Genomic DNA, 21,726 nt, shown 5'->3' with positions numbered 1-21,726 from the left:
GAGGGATAATTTGACAAAAAAAAAAAATCTGATAAATGATAAATATTGAAGTTTGAAGCAAAACAACAATCAAAGCAAGTGAAGAGTTTAAAAAGAATAATGCCATCAATGCATATCTTCGAAACATATATCCTAAATGAAAAAACCTGAAGAAAACATGTCTTTCTTGAGGAAAAGTGTCTCTTGGGATTATTTATTTAAAGGTCAGATCACTCAAACTACATAAAAACCATCTTTCCAATTATCTCAGCTGCTGTCACAAAATCTGTTTAGAGTTTCACTCAACTGAAATGGTTTCAGACACGGTCTCTCTCACTAGTGAGGTGACAGATGACAGCATTAGCCCTTTTTCTATGGAGTTGGAAAAAGTGTCAACTCCATGGAGTATTATTTATTAATAACATTAACAAATGTTATTAATGTTCATAGACAAATTGGTGTTTTTGTTTATTAAAAAAGAAAAAAAAGAGAGACATATATACATATTGCTACATGAAAGTTATACTTTATAAGGTATAAAGTTGTAAAACTTTATTATTTAAAACTCTAAGTGAGAACTATGAACACAAATTAAACTCAGTGGTAATCACATTGGGATCTATTCCTTAATAATTTTACTTTTGGGTGTAATTTAAATATACACATTTAAATACATCTGTCTGAGGTGGTCTGCAAATTACTTGAAAAAGGGAATATATATTTATATATATTTTTGTTAAAGAACTAAATGTTCAAAATGCTAATTAAAATGAATACAATTTAACATTTGTCAACAGTTTGTCAGTCATGCAGAAGCCTAAAAAATGTGTTTTTTTTAACGGATTTATTCTATGTTTAACTTTGACTAAAGAAGGTTAAGCAAATGGAGATGAAAAATCTCTGTATCCATCACTAATGAACTTTTAAATACAAAAATTGAAAACATTACTGAGGTTCAAAATTGGGCTGTGGTAATATTCACTGAACTGACTGGACTTCTGCTCAAGCTGTGCCATCTCCTAGCTGAGCTACTGTAGTTTTTATGTTATGGGTCTAGTTATGAAGATTCCTCATAACTAGACCCATGGTTCAGTAATAACATTTTGTGAAGACTAGTCTCTCTTGACTGTTCAAACTATTTGATCATTATATATTGGATTTGAAGATTCTGGTACCACTCTAAACTAAAACTGTCAATATTTGTGTTGTTGCATTAAAAAGATACTTTCTAATGTGAGACAAATATTATGTTTAATCACTTGTTAACCACACCTTTTTGTTGGAATATAAGTCACTAAATCACAGAATGTTTGACTTCACCTTTCGCTTTGCTATGGGTCTTCCCTGACTTCATTTGCAATGCATATTGACTTAGGGTGCGTCCTGACTCTAGTCAGATGGGATGAACTCCAGCTTAGTGCATCTTTTGGATTCAGATGGAATGAAAAGCTAGTAAGAGGGTATAAGGATGGTGGATATTCAGTTTTTATTTAAGCTTTAATTGGGCAGGAGGGACAGAATGAATAAGAAAAGATACTTCCTTGACCCTCCAGCGGTCAAAGACTATCTGATGAAAGGAGAACGGTTTACCAAGTGGTCAGAGGTGAGTGAACATTTTGGTAAGGAAGGAAACTGGTTTTCATCTAAAAATCAGTTCATCACTTAACTCAAAGTCTGGTACACCTCAGGTGAAAGTGTACTGCAACAAGTGGATTGTTTAAAATCAATACACATTTAATTTGTGTGAAAGCCAATTCCCTCCTCTCTTCCAAGGACACAACAAAGACTGTTCCCGTCACCATGAAGATGGATCAGAAAGGTTTTTATGTCTACTGGACAAACCAAAGCAAGGTAATCAATTTTTCAGCGACTGAAACGGCAACCAAGATTCAGTCATTGAGCCAGTGAGATTAGTGTTATAGAAAAGACTATTAGTGCAATCCAAATGATAGCATCTTAAAAAAAAAACCTTTCAGCTTAATTGCACAGTATTTGTTTACTCTCTTTGTATCCGAACTATAAAGTTGGCAAGCTGCGATTGCAACCAGCTCACAGCTGGATCGCAGTGTTCAGAAAGCTGAGAATTATTTTAAAATGTGACCTTCATGTAGGTGGATTTTGTTGTAGAGCTGATGCATTGGATTGTATTAGACAGAGTATCTGCTCACATTTAAAAGGCAGGTGAGTGAGTCCCAGATTCAGACTGTGAGTAAAATTCATGTGATTCCGATCTGTGAAGACTGTGGGATAACTCACAGCTCCTTTGGCCTCCTTCCCTCCTAGGCAGCTATTGATTAGTGCTGACGTGCGGTTGGACTGTGATCTTTCTCATTTTTTTTAGATTGTCAGTCTTCCAGTGCCCTGCTCCCCCTCATTAAGGTCACCACATTAAGAAAAAAAAAAACCTGTGAGGCTTTAATATATAGCTCAAGTGTCTGGGCTGCAACAGAATAACAGCATGGTGTTGCATATTACTTTAAGAAAGCATAGACAGATTATATTCCTACAGGTGAAGTAAATCCCATAGATTTTGTTGTAGTGTGTAAATCTGTATTTGGCCCAGTGCTGATACGAAGAGTTTGCTGCAAGATACAGTATGTCTCCGACTCTTGTTTCTAGGAAACAACGTTCCTGGACGTTGCCACAATCAGGGACACAAGGACAGGAAAATATGCAAAACTTCCCAAAGTAAGTATTGCTTAATTACTTTATTAAAGTATTTAATAATCTGCAGTTTCTTTGCAATTTAGTCAAATGAAAGTTGTTTCTTTTATGGGAATCTCTGCATGCATGCAAATACGGTGTTGAGCCCTTAGTTTGCCCATTAATTTGAGAAACATATTTGCATTGCAAAAAAACAGCAGGGGACAAACGCACGAGGCTTTCTGCCCAACTCCAGATGAAACACACTAAGGCACCGGTGCACAAAGAGACATAAGCACACTTTGACTAACTCATGATCCATGTCCTCTGGGATTGGGCTTGTTTTTCTTTTTCCTTTTTTGAGCTGAAAGCTGCCAGTTAGTTGCGGTTCATTTCTAGTCTTCGAAGGCCCCCACTGAGTTGCAACATGCAGCCGTTCATCGTCATGCCTCACTGAGAGGGAAATGTGTTTCCCCGGAGAGCTGAGAGAGCTGCATAATTTCAGTGAGGGTGCAGCTGGAAGTACATCTTCCGATATGGCCCCTGAGGAGCATTTGGGAAGCTGCTTCAAGGCTGACGTCATTTCTGCATCACTGAGAGGAACCAAAGTGATTGATTGTGGAGAGGCCTTGGAAGGTCCCATCTAAAACATGGAATTGCTTTTTCCTGTGTGTTGTGTCTCTCTGTGTGTGCTTGTGCGCGTGTGTGTATGTGTGTGTGCTTGTAAGGATTTCAAAGTGCCTGTGCATGAGTTTGCATATTCTGGTCACCACATTTGTTTGCAAAGGTGAATCCTCCAGATATCCACTGTGTGCAGATTCAAAATGGTCATTATTTACATGGGTAAAAATAACCTAACTTGTAATTCAAGCTCAATAAATAACTAACTACATAAGTAAAATTAAGACCAATCAAATTTCAATGGTACTTTTGTCTTTTCACAGCATCCAAAAGTCCGGAATGTCTTCAACCTGGACTTCCCCGACAGCAACCACCTTGCCAAAACACTGACCATCGTCTCAGGCCCAGACATGGTGAATCTGACCTATCACAACTTCTTTGCCTCAAAAGAAAAAGTGACTCAGGTAAAAATAAACCCCTGCACGAGTCTTTCTGTCGCTTGTTCCCTGAAATGGCTTAAACACAGACGGAAGCCGTCTGCCATTATGCAATAATCCGCTGCTTCCCCTTTAATAAGACACTCACAGCTTCCTTTTTAGCTTTATTAGACTTTATGGCGCCATCATTTATATTTAATCAGCTGAAATAAAATTACAAATTTTCTTCATTCAAAGACAACGTTTACCATAATGTCCTGAACTGCTGCCATGTTCACACCATCTAGTGGTGAAAGTGTGCATTTTTATAATCTTGCATACACTAATTGCGATGCCTTGCAAAAGTATTCACACCCAATAACATTTTCACATTTTGTCATGTCACAAACATACACTTCAATGCATTTCATTGCTTCTCTATGACATGCCAACGCAAGACTGCTAATGCATTACTTGGAAGTAGAAGGCAAATGTAAAAAAAACCCAAAAACATCAACAGGCACTGATAGTCTTGCAAAGCACTCTAAATCTCTTCTCTCAATTACTTTGAATATAATTCAACATTCTGTGTATTTTTCTGTTCTAAGAACTGGGCAGATGACATTCTTGCAATAGCATACAATGCTGCAAGAGCTAATGCATGCAGACAAGTTTTCCTGGAGAAAATGTAAGTGCACTTACATCTACACAATGGTGTAGAACAATGGTGTAGATGTAAATAAAAATAGCCACAGCATAAGGCTGAGCTCTATCTTTACTTGCACTTTGAATTCTAATGAAAATCTCATGGAATTAATTTCAGATACATCCGCATTTCTCTTCAGACCAACAAGGACGGCAAAATCCCAGTGAAGAAGTAAGTTATAGAACAACTGTCTCACAGTTTGCACTGTGTGTAAGCATGTGTATAGTCTTGCCTAATATATTGGTTGTGGTTCCCAAAGCATCTACAAAATGTTCCCTGCTGATAAGAAGAGGGTTGAAAGTGCTTTAGCTTCAGCTCACCTCCCCAAAGGAAAGGTTGGAAAGCAAAAAATACCTTGCTTTTTATTTTTAAATCCATCCCTAGTTTGTCTATGCCCAACTCTTTTTTTAAGTTTTTTTTTTGTTTTTAACAAGATGTGATATGAAAATCTAATTTGTTTCAGTATGACACCATCAAGCCTGATGTATTCACTGAAGCTGCCTTCAAGACCTTCCTGACAAATCTCTGTCCTAGACCAGAAATCTTTGAGATCTTCACTTCATAGTAGGTCATGTCATTGTTTTTTGAAGAAAAGAGATTCAATTATTCTGGTCTGGCTTTTGGCTTTTCTCAACGTTGTCCGGCCTAACAACTTGGGGGATAGTGGACTGTGAAAAGGTTGAGCACCATGAGGTTCATTGTTTCACTCTGCACTCCAGCTCCACCAAACCTACCATGACGAAGGAAAATTTCACCAAGTTCCTGAATGAAAAGCAGCGGGACTCTCGGTACAATGAGGAACTGTTTCCACGCCTGCGGCAAGACCAGATCAAAGCCTTGATTGACAAGTATGAACCCATCACCACCAACTCCAACAGAGGTGAAAACTCACAGAAGTTCAACTTCTTGCTTCATTGATACTTTTGAACTTTTGCTGTAATTGTTTTTCTATCAATCTGCAGGTCTGATCTCTCCAGAAGGTTTTCTGTTCTTCCTGATGGGTCCAGAGACGTCAGTAGTCATGCAGGACAAGCTGGCCAAGTGTCAGGACATGACCCAACCGATACCCCACTACTTCATCAAGTCCTCTCACAACACATACCTAACAGGTCAAACACTGACCTGACTTCAGCCCTAAAATCATTGAAGCAAATCTTTCATTCTACTACTTGGTCCTCGTATTGTTTCCATTAACAGATACTTCCCCCCGAACCCCCTCAAGTTCCATTTAAACCCTAAACAAGTGAATGCATTTGCAAACCTTAACATATGTTTTTCCTCTCCCTGCTTAGCTGGTCAGTTCTCTGGCGTATCGTCTCCAGAGATGTACCGTCAGTGCCTGCTGTCTGGATGCAGATGTCTGGAGCTGGACTGCTGGAAAGGAAAGCCTCCTGATGAAGAGCCCATCATCACCCATGGCTTCACCATGTGCACCGAGATCCTTTTTAAGGTAGTTTCAGATGTTATTAGCAATATTTGGGGGGGGATCATCTTTGCACTAAACAACATGAATTCTCAGAAATGTGCAACAAAAAACAATATTCTCTTAAAACACATAAGAAGTTTTAAGTCATTAATCCATGCTGACTCGCTTGTTTAAAATAAGCTAAACTGCAGAAAGCCTTTCGGAGTTCACAGTAAAAGACAAACACATAAAGGAAGGCAGGCGTTATCCTCTTACACTCAACAATTCCTTTTATGGACAGCTGCAGGGACCGAGGGGCCCAAGTGTGGCTTGGTTTAATTTATTTAAGTCTGAGAGTGGTGCTCAGCATTGAAATTACTTCAGCATTCATTGTGTTTCTGAAGATTTTGAGATAACTGTTAGACAAACTGAGGTTCATGCTATTTGGAAAGTTGTTTAGTGTTTTATTTTAAAACATGAGGCTTGTAATACTGACTTTATGCTTTTACATAAATCAAGAGCAATACATAATACAACAACAAAGTTGCAATTTGTTACTTCCATGGAGATAATAAATACGTTTTAGAGACATAATAATAAGTTCTGAAAAGATCCGGATAGTCATCTTGATCTTTCCAGTACTGTAAATTCTGGAATCTGCACAGTAATTTTGAGATAATAACCTTAAAAAAATATATAGAAATACTTAGAAAGGGACAAGTAACCACAAGGAGATAGCCAGAAATTTCTTCACTGTGACCTTTAAGATCCAGGAAAATAATCTGTAACTCATTGGAAAGTAACTTGACCATACATTTTCAGAAAGTAACCCATAAATTCCAGGAAGGTAACTTGGAACTTTTGTGTAAATTATGCTACAAAATGAGAAAAAGTAAGCTCAACGCTGAAGGAATATGAATTAGACTTTCTGGAAATCACCAGAAAATAGGCAATAAATTCTAGATAAGTTCTGGGAAAGCAAAGAATAATTTCAACGAAAGTGTTGAGTCGAACAACAACACTTTTGACAAATACATACATCGATATATACTTATACTTTGTGTCATCAACAGGATGTGATAGAAGCCATTGCTGAGAGTGCATTCAAGACCTCAAAATATCCTGTCGTTCTCTCATTTGAGAACCACGTTGACTCGTAAGCTTTCTTTAAGAAGATCTTTCTTATTGTTTACATGATCTAATAATTTGCTTTTTTTTAAAAAAAATATGTACATATTTATAGAACATAGTAACAACATATTTGGACCTTATAAACAAATTTATGTGTTTTTCTGGCTTGTTTTTAGGGTGAAACAGCAGGAGAAAATGGCGAACTACTGCAAAACCCTGTTTGGTGATGCTCTGCTGTCAGAGTCTCTGGAAAAATACCCTGTAAGCTTTTTCCTGAAATATAGATTTATGTCAAATACTAGATCAAGTTGTGATCTACTCTCTAAGAAATTGTTAAACAAACCCTCTTTGATACATTAGATGCAATAATGTGCTATTATACAGAAACTCTGTGTAATTGACAAAATAATATCAGTGTAATTTGTGTAATTATCTTGAAAAAAACAAACATTTTAATATTTCAACTTGAAAAGTTTACTTGAAGTTGTCTACTCCCTATGTCTTGTATCAAGCTGAAGCCAGGCCAGCAGATCCCAAGCCCATCTGAACTCATGGGCAAGATCCTCATCAAGAACAAAAAGGGGAGCCATGAGAAACCAGCCCAGGCTAAGAAAACCAGCGCAGCCGCCACAGACCAGACTGCTGCTGCCGTCACCGAACAGACGGCTGCAGCCGAACCCACCCAGGATCCAAACGCCTCCTCCCAGGATGCAAGCAACCCAGCAGCTCCCACCCTGGAAAATCAAGGTCCACTCTAAAAATCCAGTGTAACAGAACACTGAAATACAGTCCAGGTTCATATGCTTACAATGTATTGATAATTGTGTGCTGGAAGCTGAGGGAGAGGCTGCTACAGAAGACAACGAGGAGCAAGAAGATACTGAAGAACAGGATGAGGAGAAAATGAAGACATCAGATGAGGTAAAATACTACATTTCTCCTTGAAGGGTCCAAACATCAGTTAACTTCCTGTCAACTCCCCAACAGGGCACGGCTGGACAGGAAGTGACTGCCTATGAGGCGATGTCATCCATAGTCAACTACATCCAACCCAACAAGTTCATCTCTTTTGAAAATGCCAAAAGTATAACATCAGCTCATATGACATTAATGCATTTTTTTCAGTTCTTTTAAAGATCCAAAAGTCAGACTTTTTTTTCTCCTTTTTTATTTTTTTCTTCAGAGAAAAACAAGAGCTATGTCATATCATCTTTTGTGGAAACCAAAGGCGAGGCAATGATTTCCAAGACTGCTGTTGAATTTGTCGAGTATCCTTAAAAAAAACTCCTGCACCTAAATAAATCAGGAAGAAAAACAAACAAAAAAACAGGTTAATAAAAATAGAATGAATTAAGAAACTTGAAAATGTACTTCCTAAACCTTATTTTATAGATACAACAAGAGACAGATGAGCAGAATTTACCCCAAAGGAACAAGAATGGATTCTTCCAACTACAGCCCTCAGCCTTTTTGGAACGTAGGCTGTCAAATGGTGGCCCTCAACTATCAAACAATGGGTAGATTTAAATTGATTTTCCACCTTACTGATAAACTCAGATTTTCATTTGTTCACCACTGGAGGTCAGTGGTGTACCTCTCTGAGCCACACTGACCTCTGCTGCTATCAGCATCCCCAGTGCGGCTCACTGTTGCTCCTGAAACTGAAGCGAGGTGGCGTAATTGGGTCTTGCTTCTGTGTATTTTCAGATTTCCCCATGCAGCTGAACATGGCCTTGTTTGAATTCAATGGCAGAACGGGTTACCTCCTCAAACACGACGTGATGCGCCGCAGTGACAAAAAGTTTGACCCTTTCTGTGACAGGATTGACACAGTCGTGGCAAGCACATTAACCATAAAGGCAGGTTCAAAGCTTCTTATCATATTTCTCTTTATGCGTTGCCGGGTTGTTTTCTGTGTGCTCTAATTTGAGCACCAAAAATTAGCCTCTATAGTTCTGGGAAGAGTGCTCATGATTTGTTTGGTTTCAGAATACAATGTCTGCTTCCAGCTGTGACGGATTATTGTTTTCCTGGTATTTTATCAGACCCTGCATGACAGAAAACCTCACCTCTATTTATATCCACTCGCTCATCAGCATGCATGGGCACAGCATCAATCATCAATCCCATAATAATTCAGTTCGTACCTGTGCTTTATCGAATCTCATGCACCTGTTCCAACAGATCTATTCAGGACAGTTTCTTTCTGAAAAGAGTGTGAAAACCGGGGTTGAAGTGGAAGTGATTGGGTTGCCAGGTGACCCCAAGAAGAAATACCGCACCAAGTGGTCCACCACGCCCAACGCCATTAACCCGGTGTGGAATGAGGAGCCTTTTGTTTTTGAGAAGGTAGGAACAGTCAGATGGCTCCAAAGAGTAAAACATGCAGCTCAGCTCTCAGACTGAATATGTGTGTTATTTATAGATCTTGCTTCCAGAAATGGCTTCTTTAAGAATTGTTGTTCATGAAGAGAATGGGAAATTTGTGGGACACAGAATAATCCCCATCGATGCCATCCAGTCAGGTCAGTGGACATGAGCTGCTGAGGATGCTCTCAGTTCAAAAGGGGTTGCTGTGTTTTTAAAAATCACAGTTTTTAATTTGTCCCCTGCAGGCTTCCATCACATCTGCCTGCGCAGTGAGAGCAACATGCCTCTCACTCTGCCTGCTCTCTTTGTGTACATAGAGGTCAAGGACTATATCCCCGCTGCCTTTGCAGGTGCTTGGCTTTTTGTTCTGTTTCCAAATTAGAAGGTTAAAATCTGCCATCAAGGTAACTGCCAACAAGGGGAAACACAATAGAGAATGTTGCATGTCAAAAAACTGTAATATCATAGAAAATGTTTTTTTTTCTTTTAAATAATTATTTAGGCCTGTATATTTTTCATATTCAGAGTAATATATCTGTAGCATACATTTTGTGGTAATTTTTATTATCGTAGCTTCTAAAAAAATTAAACACAAAACGTTTTTCTAAAAAATGCTAAATACAGAATTACGTCGTTATAGGAATGTTGTGGTCCATACAATGATATGAAATATTACTAGCAGACAATCTGTAACACTCTGCACAAGAAGGGTCAGCACTAAAAGGTCATTGCTAAAGGTGAAAAGAAAATGTGCATTTTATTTGGAACTCAGGATCCCAGAGTCTAGAAAAAGTGCCGAGGTTCAGTGCAAAGTTTTCATTGTCAGTGATGACTTGGGAACTCATGTTAGAGACTTGGAAAGCTATGAAAATGCTGATTTCATTTTCCAGTAGTCCTTGGAGCTGGCAAACACATGCTAAAAATACCAACCCCCACTTTAATCACCATAATTAATTGCCAATCTTAGCACCATAGAGAATCAAAAGGGTTATATTGAAAGTGGGATACTTCCTTAGCCCTTCCACGGAGACACAGGCTGATCATTTACATGCCAACTTGTGATGATGCAGGAACCTTTGCAAAAGAATCTCTAACAAAGCATTTAATGCATATAACAATAAGCTAACATATATCAAAGCCTCTTTTTTATCTATATAATATATGTTTCACTATTTAAACATTTTGATTACATTCTTAATCACTGGGATAAGCCATATCCCAGTGAATAAGAACATTAGTGTTTCACTCCTTCCTCAGATTTCACAGAAGACTTATTTAACCCAACAAAGGGTGCAGACAAGACCTCAAAGACCCCTAAAACGGTAAAATGATCTTATTTGATTTACCATGAAAACATCTAATAGCAGTGATTCTGTTCCTGGAAGATGACAACCTCTGCTGGGTTGTTCCTGTTCTGTTTTCTAACCCCTGCAGTCATCATCCGACTACATCTCTCCCTATGAGTTGCCTCTTGCGGATCAACCCCCTGCAGGAAAGGCAAAGGAAAATGAGGCCCCTGCTGAAGGTAATAACCTCTGATTTTGACCATTCTATGACTCTCCTATCAGGTATCACTTCCTGATTTATGATTCTTTTACTTTTTCAGAAAAGGCTGCATCCGAACCTAAACCAACCACCGATGAAAGTACCAGTCAGTCCCAGTCTCCTTCTGAAACCGGTGCAGAAGAAACTAAAGAACAGACTGAGCAGCCTCAAACCCCTGATGCAGCTCCTGCTAAAGATGATGACCCAGATGCAGGAAATCTTGAATCTCAATCTCCTCCTGAAGTTCTTGCAGCCACTGAGGTGGTTGAAGCTGAGAAAGAAGTGGACCCAAAGTCAGTGGCAACTCCTGAAGCCAAAGAGGAACAAGGCACCGATCCTGATGCAAACCCTAAGAATGACGATAAAGAAGATTCGGAGGCAGCTGCACCCGCTTCTGGAGAAGACGCTCCTGCAGAGGACGCATCTGTGTCCCTGTCCAGCTTGCCGTCAGAATCGGCAGGATCAAGTGACTCATCTCAGTCGCCCGCTAGTAGTGAAGGTAACGATAAAGTGTTTTATGTGCTGCATCCATCACATGTTCCCTCCTCTGGCCACGCTGTTAATAAATCTTTCGGAAAGACAAAATATCAATCAATCTTGAAAGTATTTTGTTGATTACATTTTATTATGCTCCAACAAGATGGGAGATTCCTGCGACTTTTCGCTGTCTCATTCTGTTGCAGAGCCTTGCACCGTGACTGTCGAGCAGCTCACACAACACAAGAACTATCTGAAGGTCATCAAGCGTCAGGAAAAGGAGATGAAAGACGCCGAAAAGAAATATCAGAAAAAAGCAGAAGATCTGATCCAGAAATACTCCGACTCTTTCAAGGCTATCAAGAAGAAGGGTTCACTGAAGAAGAAAGAGTATGTGGATATTTTTGGGTTTTTAAAAAAATGAAAAACAGTAGAATGTTTGACAAAAGCAGTTGTTGATGATGCCTATGTGTTCAGGGGTCGATTGGTTCACTAATTTGTGTTGTCCAGGCACCAAAAACTGTTCTCCTTTTTGCAAAGCAGCGCTGAATATTGAAGCATATTTGCACTGACCCACTAAGGAAGTTGTTACTGTTGTTTTTGTTTTTTGGCAGGGTCATTAGCAAGATTATTTTTGGATGTATGCATAATGTTCTGCAACTTGCATCATTTCCTAGCTGAATATTAAATGATGCATAATATCACCAAATGAGTTTTGCCTGCAGTACTTTTTACGCACAAAGAGTCAGCCTTCGGAAGCTGTACTGTTATTAACCCTTTCTTCACAAATATGCTTTGCTTTGTTGTGTTCCACCAGGGGAGGAGACAACTCTTCTGACAACAGTGTGAAGAAAGAACGCGTTCAGGAGCAGAAGGACAAAATGCAGTCCGAGCTACAAGCTCTGTGGACGGAACAGTGTGATCAGACGAAGAAAAAGAAAGAGCAGTGTGCTACTGAGGCAAGTCAAACACAGTTCATACCATCCTCTGCAAAAGTAGTCATGTGTATTATCATTATCTATTATTTATTTGGAATGGACAATGACAAATCGATGTATAACTGGGAGGTGGAAAAAGATGCATACATTTATAAATCGTTTTTCTCAATTTTGACAATTATCCACTACTTGTTAGTCCAAAGCACACTATCGTAATAAAGTACATCAAGATTTGTGATTGTAATGTGAAAAATTTTGGAACAGGTCAAGGGTGTGAAAACCTTACTAAGGGACTGTAGTTTGAGAATCACATTTAAAATGAGCAAACAATGTCAAATAACAGTCTGAGGCACATGCAAGCTTCAAAAGTCTTTTTTTAGCTATTGTTTTATCTCCTGCTTCTACAAGAGCATGCGCAGGCAGCAGAGGGATTTCTGTAAGCCAAGATGGACAACAAGCTTTTATTTATATGGCATCAGAAAGGCTCTGGAAGTGCTTTTAAGGTGACTCACTCTGTACCAAACCGAGCACTCTGAGACAGTGTTTTTTTTAAACAGAAGCACATTTTAGCAAGTGACGAACATGAGGACTCATGAGATATAAGCACAGAGAAGAATAAAAAAACGACATTAGTACTAGAAGACCAACCAGAAAATCTCAATTCATGCTCAACAGTTAGTAGATAAAGATAGCTACTCCATTGTGAACACATCAAACGTTTCTGATGTCGTCATGAATAAATACATAGTAAAAAAAAAACCCCAGTAATGATATATAAGCAAAGTTATATCAAATTTCCATGCTAGAAAAAAAGCATGCTAAAATGGCAGCAGCTCTTAGTTAAATTGATAATAATATGTAGTGTATTGACACTACGCAACAGTTTGATGCCCTTTTAATTGATTTTTTGAGGTAGTGGACTCATAAACCATTTATTGATGATGCATAGCTTAGAGTTTAACAAGTATTTGATTGACAGAACACAACTTCTAAATACCTCAAAGTCAGTAAAGGTGTGCCTCAAGGTTCAGAACCAGAACCACTTCATTTTATTCTCTTTTTAATACTAATATTCTCCAAAGTTTTATTTTTATTCTGATGACACCCAGAAGTATTGCAAATCCCCACCCCATGACAAGAACTCACCCAATTATGGTTTTAACACAGTTTATCAAAAGTTGTGATCTGAAACTTTCAATAAATACAAACTGTTTTTCAAACTCTAAGCATATATTGCAATTCTCCCTCAATCCTTGTTTCAAAAGATTCAAATTAGGTTTTGTGTCACGCTATAGACACTTGAGCATTTTAGCTGATGATTCTCTCTTTTTTACCCAACATGCTTATCCGCTGGTCAAAAGGCCAAAATCAAAGCGAGGTTTTCATTTCAGGGTAAAACTTGTCTTTCATTCGAAATTCAAAAAGATTGATTGCTACAACCTTTCTATGAGTCATGGACATTTTGGATCTGGATGCTTCATTTCAGTGTCTGTGTGCTCTTAGCTCTGCATCACGCTGTTTTGAGGCTCATTGCTAATTTTACCTCATTAACCCTTCCTTGTTCATTATATCAGTGGATGGTGATTGAAAGCAAAATCTCCTTTTCGAGAAATAATTACATATCATCCTGAAATGAATTATTAAATGGAAGATATTCTAAGGTTCTTCCAGCATTTCTTTGATTTCATTCAAACTGAAGTCAGCCTGATATAGCCATGCAAAGTAGTATTACTTTGTTGTTCAGCTTTGTGCTTCTTTATTTGTCCCTGAAAGCTTGAAGCGGTCCATTAGCTATTTTACGCCATAGTCATAAGTGGGTTAGTTTTGCTCTATTAAATTATATCAAGACATCTGAACCAATTATTCTGTTATTCTATTATTATAGGGAGGACCTTAAAATTAGACTCTGAAAAAGAAAATCTGAATATGTTTCTAATAAAGCTCCTCTCATGTCTAACAACCACTCACTCATTTCTCCACCGTCTTTATTTAACTTGGTGTGAATTCGTCTTTGGCCTGCAGTAGCTAATTTTACCTCTCTTTGTTGTGCTTCTGGGATCAAGAGAAAAGGTGTTAAAAAAAACTTTTGTTATGCATCAGGCTAAGGATCTTTTTGCAAATTGTCAGTGCACAGTGGCCATTAAAATTCTAATAACTCTGCCGAAGTTTATTTTTCATAAATCACCAATTTAAATATCAGAACTTTGTTATTTAAAGCCACTTATGTCTCATTTAGGCCTACATACTGACTAAGACTGTACCACTTCTTTGTTCTGCTGCAACAGAGACTTGCTAAGCTTTTGGAGATGGCCATGGAGAGACACACCGTTGAGCTGAAGACCCTGGAGAGGTACGGTCACACATGCAAACACAACTGTGACATGATGCACACATCAAGAAGGCTTTGCTGAGTCCCTCTGAGTCTAATCCTTATCCTGAGGCTTCAGTGCGACTCTGACTGTGTGTGCATGTGTCATCTGAGGTGAAAAACTTGACATTTGGCAAAGAGGATACATCGAATGCTGAATGAATCACCTCAGCAGGCGGGTCTTCCAATGTCCTTGGCTGGCTTATGGTGTTAGGTGTGTGTTGTCCAAAGTCCCCAGTGGGCAGATGGTTAGTTCAGGACAGTTATAATCCAACAGGTGTTTAAACAACAACGGGGAAGCAAAAGCAACTCTGATAAGGTCACACCAGAAACAGTTAAACCTGCAACTTTTGCTTAAAGATTGATTGTTCAGAAAGCAATTTTTTTTTACGTTCTTTTTCTTTTTATCTGTAGTGAAGCCAAAGAAAAGAAGAAAGCTCTGAAATGTTCCTCCACAGAGAAGTCAAAGTAAGTTCATGGTCTTAATTGCTTTTTCTTTTTCTTCATAGTTTATTAGTTTTGCTATGTGAAAAGGAAAAGAAATGAGAACTTAAGCAATAAAAAACAACTAACTCCTAGAAACTGGATTGTTTATAAAAAGTGCAGTTTCTTTTTTTATTGTGAAAGGAATCTCTTTTAATTTATCCTCATTTAGGCTGAAAAGGGCCATGAGCACGGAGATGCTGGACGAGACCAGTCAGTCTGATGCTGCTGTAAGTAATCAGCTGTAGTTTTAATAGTTTTACTGTAATATGTACACTAATCTGCCAGTTTATTAGGAACATCATGCTAGTACTGCATTTGACACCCTTTTACCTTCACAAATGACCTTATTTTGTTGTGGAATATATTCAACCAGGTGTTAAATATATATATATGGACCAAAATTCTTCAAGATTTTGGTCCATGTTGACGTGATGATTTCACATTGTTGATGCAGATTTTCTTGACTGCACATTCATAATGTAAATCTAAAAGGTGCTCCATAATGAGGCAGTGGTGGTTACAGATGCTTAATCTGTATTAAATGCCCAAAGGGGGCAAAGAAAACAAGCCCTACAGCATTACACCACCATCGCTGTACTTTTTCTAATTTTCCCAATTTGGGACAAACCTTTTGGTTTACTACACCTTTGGTAAGGTTGCAGCACTCCAGTCTAAGACCTTATTTGATGTTTAGACTATTAAACATCTAAAATAAATATTTTTCTGCTGCATTTATTCTGGTGCATTGAACAGATTATTATTTTCAAATGTGTGACTATGAAGTGCTTGCATATTTGAATCAAACATGGAAGAATTTTTACCCGAGGCATGTTAGAACAAACATGTTCACATCCCGTACACCCACATGTTGCTTTCAGGAACACATGCACACATTTCTGACCCGTAAGTACTCCCACACATGAAAGAATCTGTGTATCTTGTCAACCCACAGTAAGATCTTAGTCTCTAGCGTGCTGACAGACTCTTTTCACCTTTTGAATAAAGTGCAGCAGACCCCAACCATAGGCCAGGCTTGCCCATTACTCAGAAGCTGCTCAGAAGGAACGAGTTAATGCATGTGTGGTCGATGAGTCACTCAGCTCTGCTCTTGTTCCTCTATCAGCTCATCAGGATTTAGATCTGATGCATCTGGGTTAATGACCAGGTCCTTTTACTGGGCTCTGCAACAATTGACTCAATCTGCAGAGCAAAAGAAAACCCTCGCTCACCCTCCCACACCTTCTGGTCGCATTGCAGTTCAAGCTGATCAACATAATCAGGATTTATCCATTAATTACCGCGACTATTTACATCGCTATCGCTCGTCTAATCAGAAGTGGCACAGTATTGAGTGCTGGAGTGCAAGGGCTGAGCAATTTTACTGAGCAGGACCGAACCGGCGACTTAACTGCATCGATCCTCTCTCTCAGGTTGCATCCCATGGGGATGTGTACATACGCTCTCAGGAAGAAACATGAGCAGATAAACTACTTACAGACAAAACAACTAATCTGTACATCCCTCGCACTACGTACACAGACATACTCAAACCTGCAGTTCATGCAGTGTGGAAACCACAAATCAATGGAAGATGTTTTGTGCTTTGCTGTGTTACAGTCTGCAGACTTCAGCCCACAACAAGAGGCTTTGATGAAGAAACAAGCTGCTACCCTGGAGGAAGTCAAGGGAATGACTAATCAGGTACACACACTGACATCAAGAAGCTCAGAATTTTTCACAGAACAATGAAACTGAACAAGAGACGACTACTTCCTTTCAGAAAAGTATTTGTGCCTCGTTAAGTTTTTACACATTTTATCACGCTACAAGCACAAGCTTCTATTTTATTAGATTTTTATGTTCTAGAACAACACCTATAATATGAATTGGAAAGAAGAAACTGAAGAAAGAGACCAAAGAACAGACTGAAATATTTGCTCATTCTTACTGAGAAAATACTCCAAACTCAGTCGCATTGGATAGATACTGTCAGTGGACATCAACTGACTGTTCATGTGACAGGATTTGTGTTGAGTTTAAGTTTGGACTAACATGGTATTATAAATATACTGTGATCTAATCTCTGGTTGTGTGTTTTGGGTTGCTCACCTGGGAAAAGAACCTCCACTCCAGGCTCAAATCTGTTTAATGTAATAACTGACAGCCCCCTTAAGTTAAATTTGAATTATTTTAATGACTTAATGATATGCCGTAATGAATCTTTTACACAGAGCTTACATTCTGAAGTTTTTAATGTTGTTTTAATAGTTGTAAATTCTCCTGACTATTTCTAAGCTCATTAGCACTGATTTAACTCAGATTGTGTCTTGGCATTATTTAGTTTTCGTTTCAAATTATTATTATTTTTTTTACAGTGTTGTAGCCTAGGGTTCTAAAAAAAACTTGCATTACCTCTGATTTTATGACAAATACCTCAGATTTTAATTGCCTTTTATTTAGACCTCACAATAATTTCTTATTTTGTGTTGATAAAAATCCTCAAAAAATGGAGTGGTGTCTATGGGAACACACAGAAATACTCAAGAGGTATGAATACTTTTTCAATACTTTCAGGTGACTTCTGAAGGAAATTGTCTGCAGTTAATTTTATTTAGGGGTTATCAGTGTATAGGGACCCCATACATGTGCAACCCCACTACTTAGATATCTATTTCTTAAAAAACAAATAATCCATGTAGCTCACTGTATTTCATTATTTCCTAAAGTTCACCCACAGTTTAAACACCTACCATGAATTATGTGCTTTTACTGACGGATTCCAATGGTTCTTTAATAGATCCCTAATTATTAGTAATCTCTATTTAGTGCTTCTAGTGAATGTGTCAGTGTGACACATCCAGAATAAGTGACAAAATAGAAGCAGCTGAACAAACTCCCACAGCTGCAAATGATGTCAAACCTCTTCTTGTTGCAAAGGTTCCCTTTGAATCAGAGGAATTTTGGCAGCTAATGTTGAGAAAAGAGGTGGGATATTTTTTAGACATTGACGCGTAAAGGCCAGATGGACGGTGGGTCTCAACTAATACTGATGTTATGAGAAGCGGTGGGTGGAAGTGAAAGTGCAAATAAACAAAGGGAGGAATAGGGAGCACTCAATGAGAGTTTATACTTTTATTACAGCTGGTTAATTTTTCATTTTAATGGAGTCAAAATTCTTTATGAAATCAGTTCCTGATATGTTTTTTTATTACCATTATCAATGCTAGAAGAGGATTGTAGCAACTTGATTTAAAAATGTCTCAGAAGAATTTGAGACATTCCACTGTAGAGAGAATAGCCGATATGTCCCGGTCTCACAATGCAAACAAATAAGGTAATGCTAAAAGAAGTCTAGAATAACTCTGAAATGTCATTACAGAACCTATGGCAAACTTTTGCTTCTGTTTATATGGAAATGCATCCCTCAAAGAATAAGTAATAAATGAAGCTTAAATTTCATGGGCGACATACAAAGAGCAAAAGCAAGCAGGCAAAAATAAAGTTTGCCAGAGTGAATATTGTTAAAGGCCAAGACTTTTGCAATATTGTTGTTTGGACAGATAACCTTGAAGTGTGGTTATCTAGACATCATAACATTAGCAGAGCATCATGCCAACTGTGAAGCACAGTGTTGGAAGTGTCATGGTTAAGGCTTGATTTTCTGCCGCAGGGTCAGGTCAGCTCACCCACATACGAATCCCATGATGTATCAAAGGCTGCTTGAGGAAAATGTGAAAACACCTGGCGAAAAAAACAAAGCTTATCTGCTAAATAAAGGACAGTCTGGTTGATTTTTTTTTTTTTAAGAACTGATTTAAAACATCCACGTTGGCTCCTCTCAGGCTAACTTTAGTTCCCCACTTTAAATTTACACTGACTGAAGAGACAAAGATCATTTGTTTCTGCAGGTATATTTTCCCGGTTAAAAAATTTTCTGCACATCCTCATGTCTTGAACTATTCTTTTAATGCAATTTGATAATCACTGTTTGGTGAATGTGTTTGCAGCTAATCCAGGTGGCTCTGAAAGAGCATGCTCAGAAAACGAGGTCCGTGTCTGCAGAGGTGAGGAATGCTGTCAACGTCTGCGTCGGGGCACACTTCCCAGAATACGTCGATGAAGATGGAGACAAAAAGCCTCCATGTGAGAGCTTCTATGGAAATGTCTTTGTAGGCTAGATGCACTTTGCGACCATTCATCTCTCTGCTTTTTGCCACTTATGTTATCGGCTTGTTATGTAACCTAAAACTGGAACATTGCTATAAAGTAGACGAGGATTGTTAGCCAAGCTCAGAGTGAATTTAAGATATTAGATGTGATATTTGTAGCAGGAGTATCTTTTAGGAAGTTAAGAGGCAGTAATGTCCTCTTGTCTGTATTTTATGCCAGGGGTAGATGGTTTTGAATTTCTTTCTTTCTTTTAACTTTAGAGATTACAGTGAAAGATATGCTTCAATAAAAAAAAAACAAAGGGCTGCAATTTCAGTCTATTTTCAACAAGGAAATGTAGCATTTAAAGTAGTTTAGAACTGTCTTCAGGTTGAGTGCCTTCCTTTGTCATTGTTGATTTTAATGTGTGATTTCACTTACTGCTGGAACATTATAGACAGTTTTAAAGGAGGAATCTCCCATAAAACCTTTACATTTGCTTGTGCAAACACCAACACGTCGGAGGTTCACTTCACATATTTTATAATTGTGGTTCGCAGCAGAGTTTTTAATTATTTATGCTAACTAGTTAGAAAAGAAAGTTTATGAAAAAGTGTAAAATGCTATCAAAAAAGAAGGTCTTTATCCATTTTAAATGAAAACAGTTCAATATTTAAGTTACCAGTTAGCAGTTTTTCTTTCAATTTATTTGTTTGAGGATTTAAGTATTTGGAGAACTTGTAGGTAAGATGAAATATTTGGCACCTGACTAAAAAAATAATTTATTGGCTAGATCATCTTCTAATTGATGTACAATGTTGTAAATCCTTTTATTTTATTGGCGCTAAGGCGGCATGTGCAAATGTGACAAAGTTAAGCAGAAATGAATTCATCATTTTAAAAGTAACTTTTGCACCATGTGGCACAAATAAGATCAATTTCTGTTTTTTGAACGTTTCCTGATTTACTTTGCAATGACTCTCGGTGATTATATAGCTGCAATAAATTTTACTTTTCCTGCTCTCTGAATTAATAAACATACATTTTCACTCAGTGTATTTTCTTTTGTGTTTTATTTGCACATATTAAATTCAAAGAAATATACACAGTGTACTAATTGTCAAAACGAGCGGGTTCGAATCTGGTTTGGAAATAACCAGAATGAAATTTTAGATAGCACAGACGACAGTAATGAGGTAATGCCAGACACATCCAGAATACAGATCACTGATAAAATCCTTACATCAGTGCTGCATACTACATAATAATGTCCAAATCTAGCTCAAAACGGGGGAATATATATATATTTTTACCAGACCAGAAAAATCATAAACTATTACAATGCAAAAAGTTTAGCTTTTTAGATTTCACTTTTTAAACATTTATCTTTGAGTAAAATTAAATTATCCCTCTGAAATAATGCTTTTATTCGCATAAAATTATGCTTTAAATAACAACAGAAAAACACTTTTCTGGGCTTGAATGATGTCGCATACATGTGGCTCTCAGGCCAAAATTATACAGAGTTCAGCAATATGCTTTTTGAAGTAAGGATGATAACAGCATTTCTATGTATTGTGTTCACCCGCTTCGGATGTTATCATCCCATAGAATGGGACAATTCAAAATTCAAAAAGCACCTGGAGAATCCTGTTCCTAAAAAGAAAATGTTAGCGTCTACAAAAAAAAAGTTCAGAAAGACTTTTTTTTCCTACAGAGGACTTGTGTTGAGTGAGGATTATACTCAGGCAGCCATGGACCCTGAACAATTTTTGAGAGACGCAAACAGGATGGGTTTCAGATGTGGAACCGAAGAAGAAAGGAGAGTTATGGTGGAAAACATTCTATGGAGATTGATTTATAAGTCTAGTAACAGATCTAGCTACGCGGCTTACAAAATGAAGCACACCGAACCTGTCCAGAGAAAGCTTGCTCCAAAAATCTGGAAAGAAGTAAAGGACATATATTTTGTCATTTTTGAGAAAATGGAAAAAAAACTGTGCCGAGACATCTTGCAACTTCTCTGGGGCAATGAAGATGCAGTTAGAGAACTGCTCTTCAAGATGATCAAAAGTGACAACCCAATAGTTATCTACAAAGATGTCCAGTGCTTTAAAAGAACCCTGGCACGACCGCGGAAAATCAATCTCCGTGACACCGTTCTGCAAAAGGCACGGGGGCTCATCAAACAGGTTGCTTGTTGTGGAGATGCTTCAGACGAAGAAGAGAGGCAAGAACCCACCAAGAGTGGACCGAACGTTGTGTTTAGTCCACGCTTAGCTGGGCCTCGAAGTTTGGTCTGCTCAGAGGTCGGTACTGACTTAGAGGAGTCAGGGCCGGCCTCCGAGACAGGACCTGCCTCCGAGACAGGACCCGCCACCGAGTCTGGACCCGCGTCCGAGGCAGGACCTGCTTCCGAGACAGGAAATGCCTCAGAGACAGGACCCGACTCAGTGTCAGGACCCGCCTCCGAGACAGGACCAGGCATTGAG

At 38.3% G+C, this 21,726-nt stretch overlaps 1 protein-coding gene across 1 annotated transcript; it reads left to right on the top strand.

Moving 5' to 3' along the window:
* Positions 1-1,370: 1,370 nt before the first annotated feature.
* plcb2 (phospholipase C, beta 2) lies at positions 1,371-20,288 on the top strand. The gene is made up of 32 exons (XM_008399467.1): positions 1,371-1,582; positions 1,753-1,830; positions 2,599-2,667; positions 3,567-3,707; positions 4,268-4,347; positions 4,483-4,536; positions 4,625-4,700; positions 4,829-4,929; positions 5,085-5,245; positions 5,328-5,474; positions 5,658-5,815; positions 6,844-6,926; positions 7,078-7,162; positions 7,414-7,648; positions 7,737-7,822; positions 7,889-7,985; positions 8,085-8,169; positions 8,294-8,418; positions 8,609-8,760; positions 9,086-9,250; positions 9,327-9,426; positions 9,517-9,621; positions 10,529-10,593; positions 10,706-10,796; positions 10,878-11,315; positions 11,500-11,683; positions 12,111-12,252; positions 14,517-14,581; positions 15,014-15,067; positions 15,255-15,312; positions 16,703-16,786; positions 19,093-20,288. The coding sequence occupies exons 1-32, from the start codon at positions 1,499-1,501 to the stop codon at positions 19,261-19,263; spliced, it is 3,819 nt and encodes a 1,272-aa protein (XP_008397689.1). The 5' UTR covers positions 1,371-1,498; the 3' UTR covers positions 19,264-20,288.
* Positions 20,289-21,726: the final 1,438 nt, after the last annotated feature.

This window comes from Poecilia reticulata, linkage group LG22, assembly GCF_000633615.1.
Source record: "Poecilia reticulata strain Guanapo linkage group LG22, Guppy_female_1.0+MT, whole genome shotgun sequence".
In the NCBI taxonomy this organism is placed as follows: domain Eukaryota; kingdom Metazoa; phylum Chordata; class Actinopteri; order Cyprinodontiformes; family Poeciliidae; genus Poecilia; species Poecilia reticulata.
This window is presented reverse-complemented; position numbering and strand designations above follow the sequence as displayed.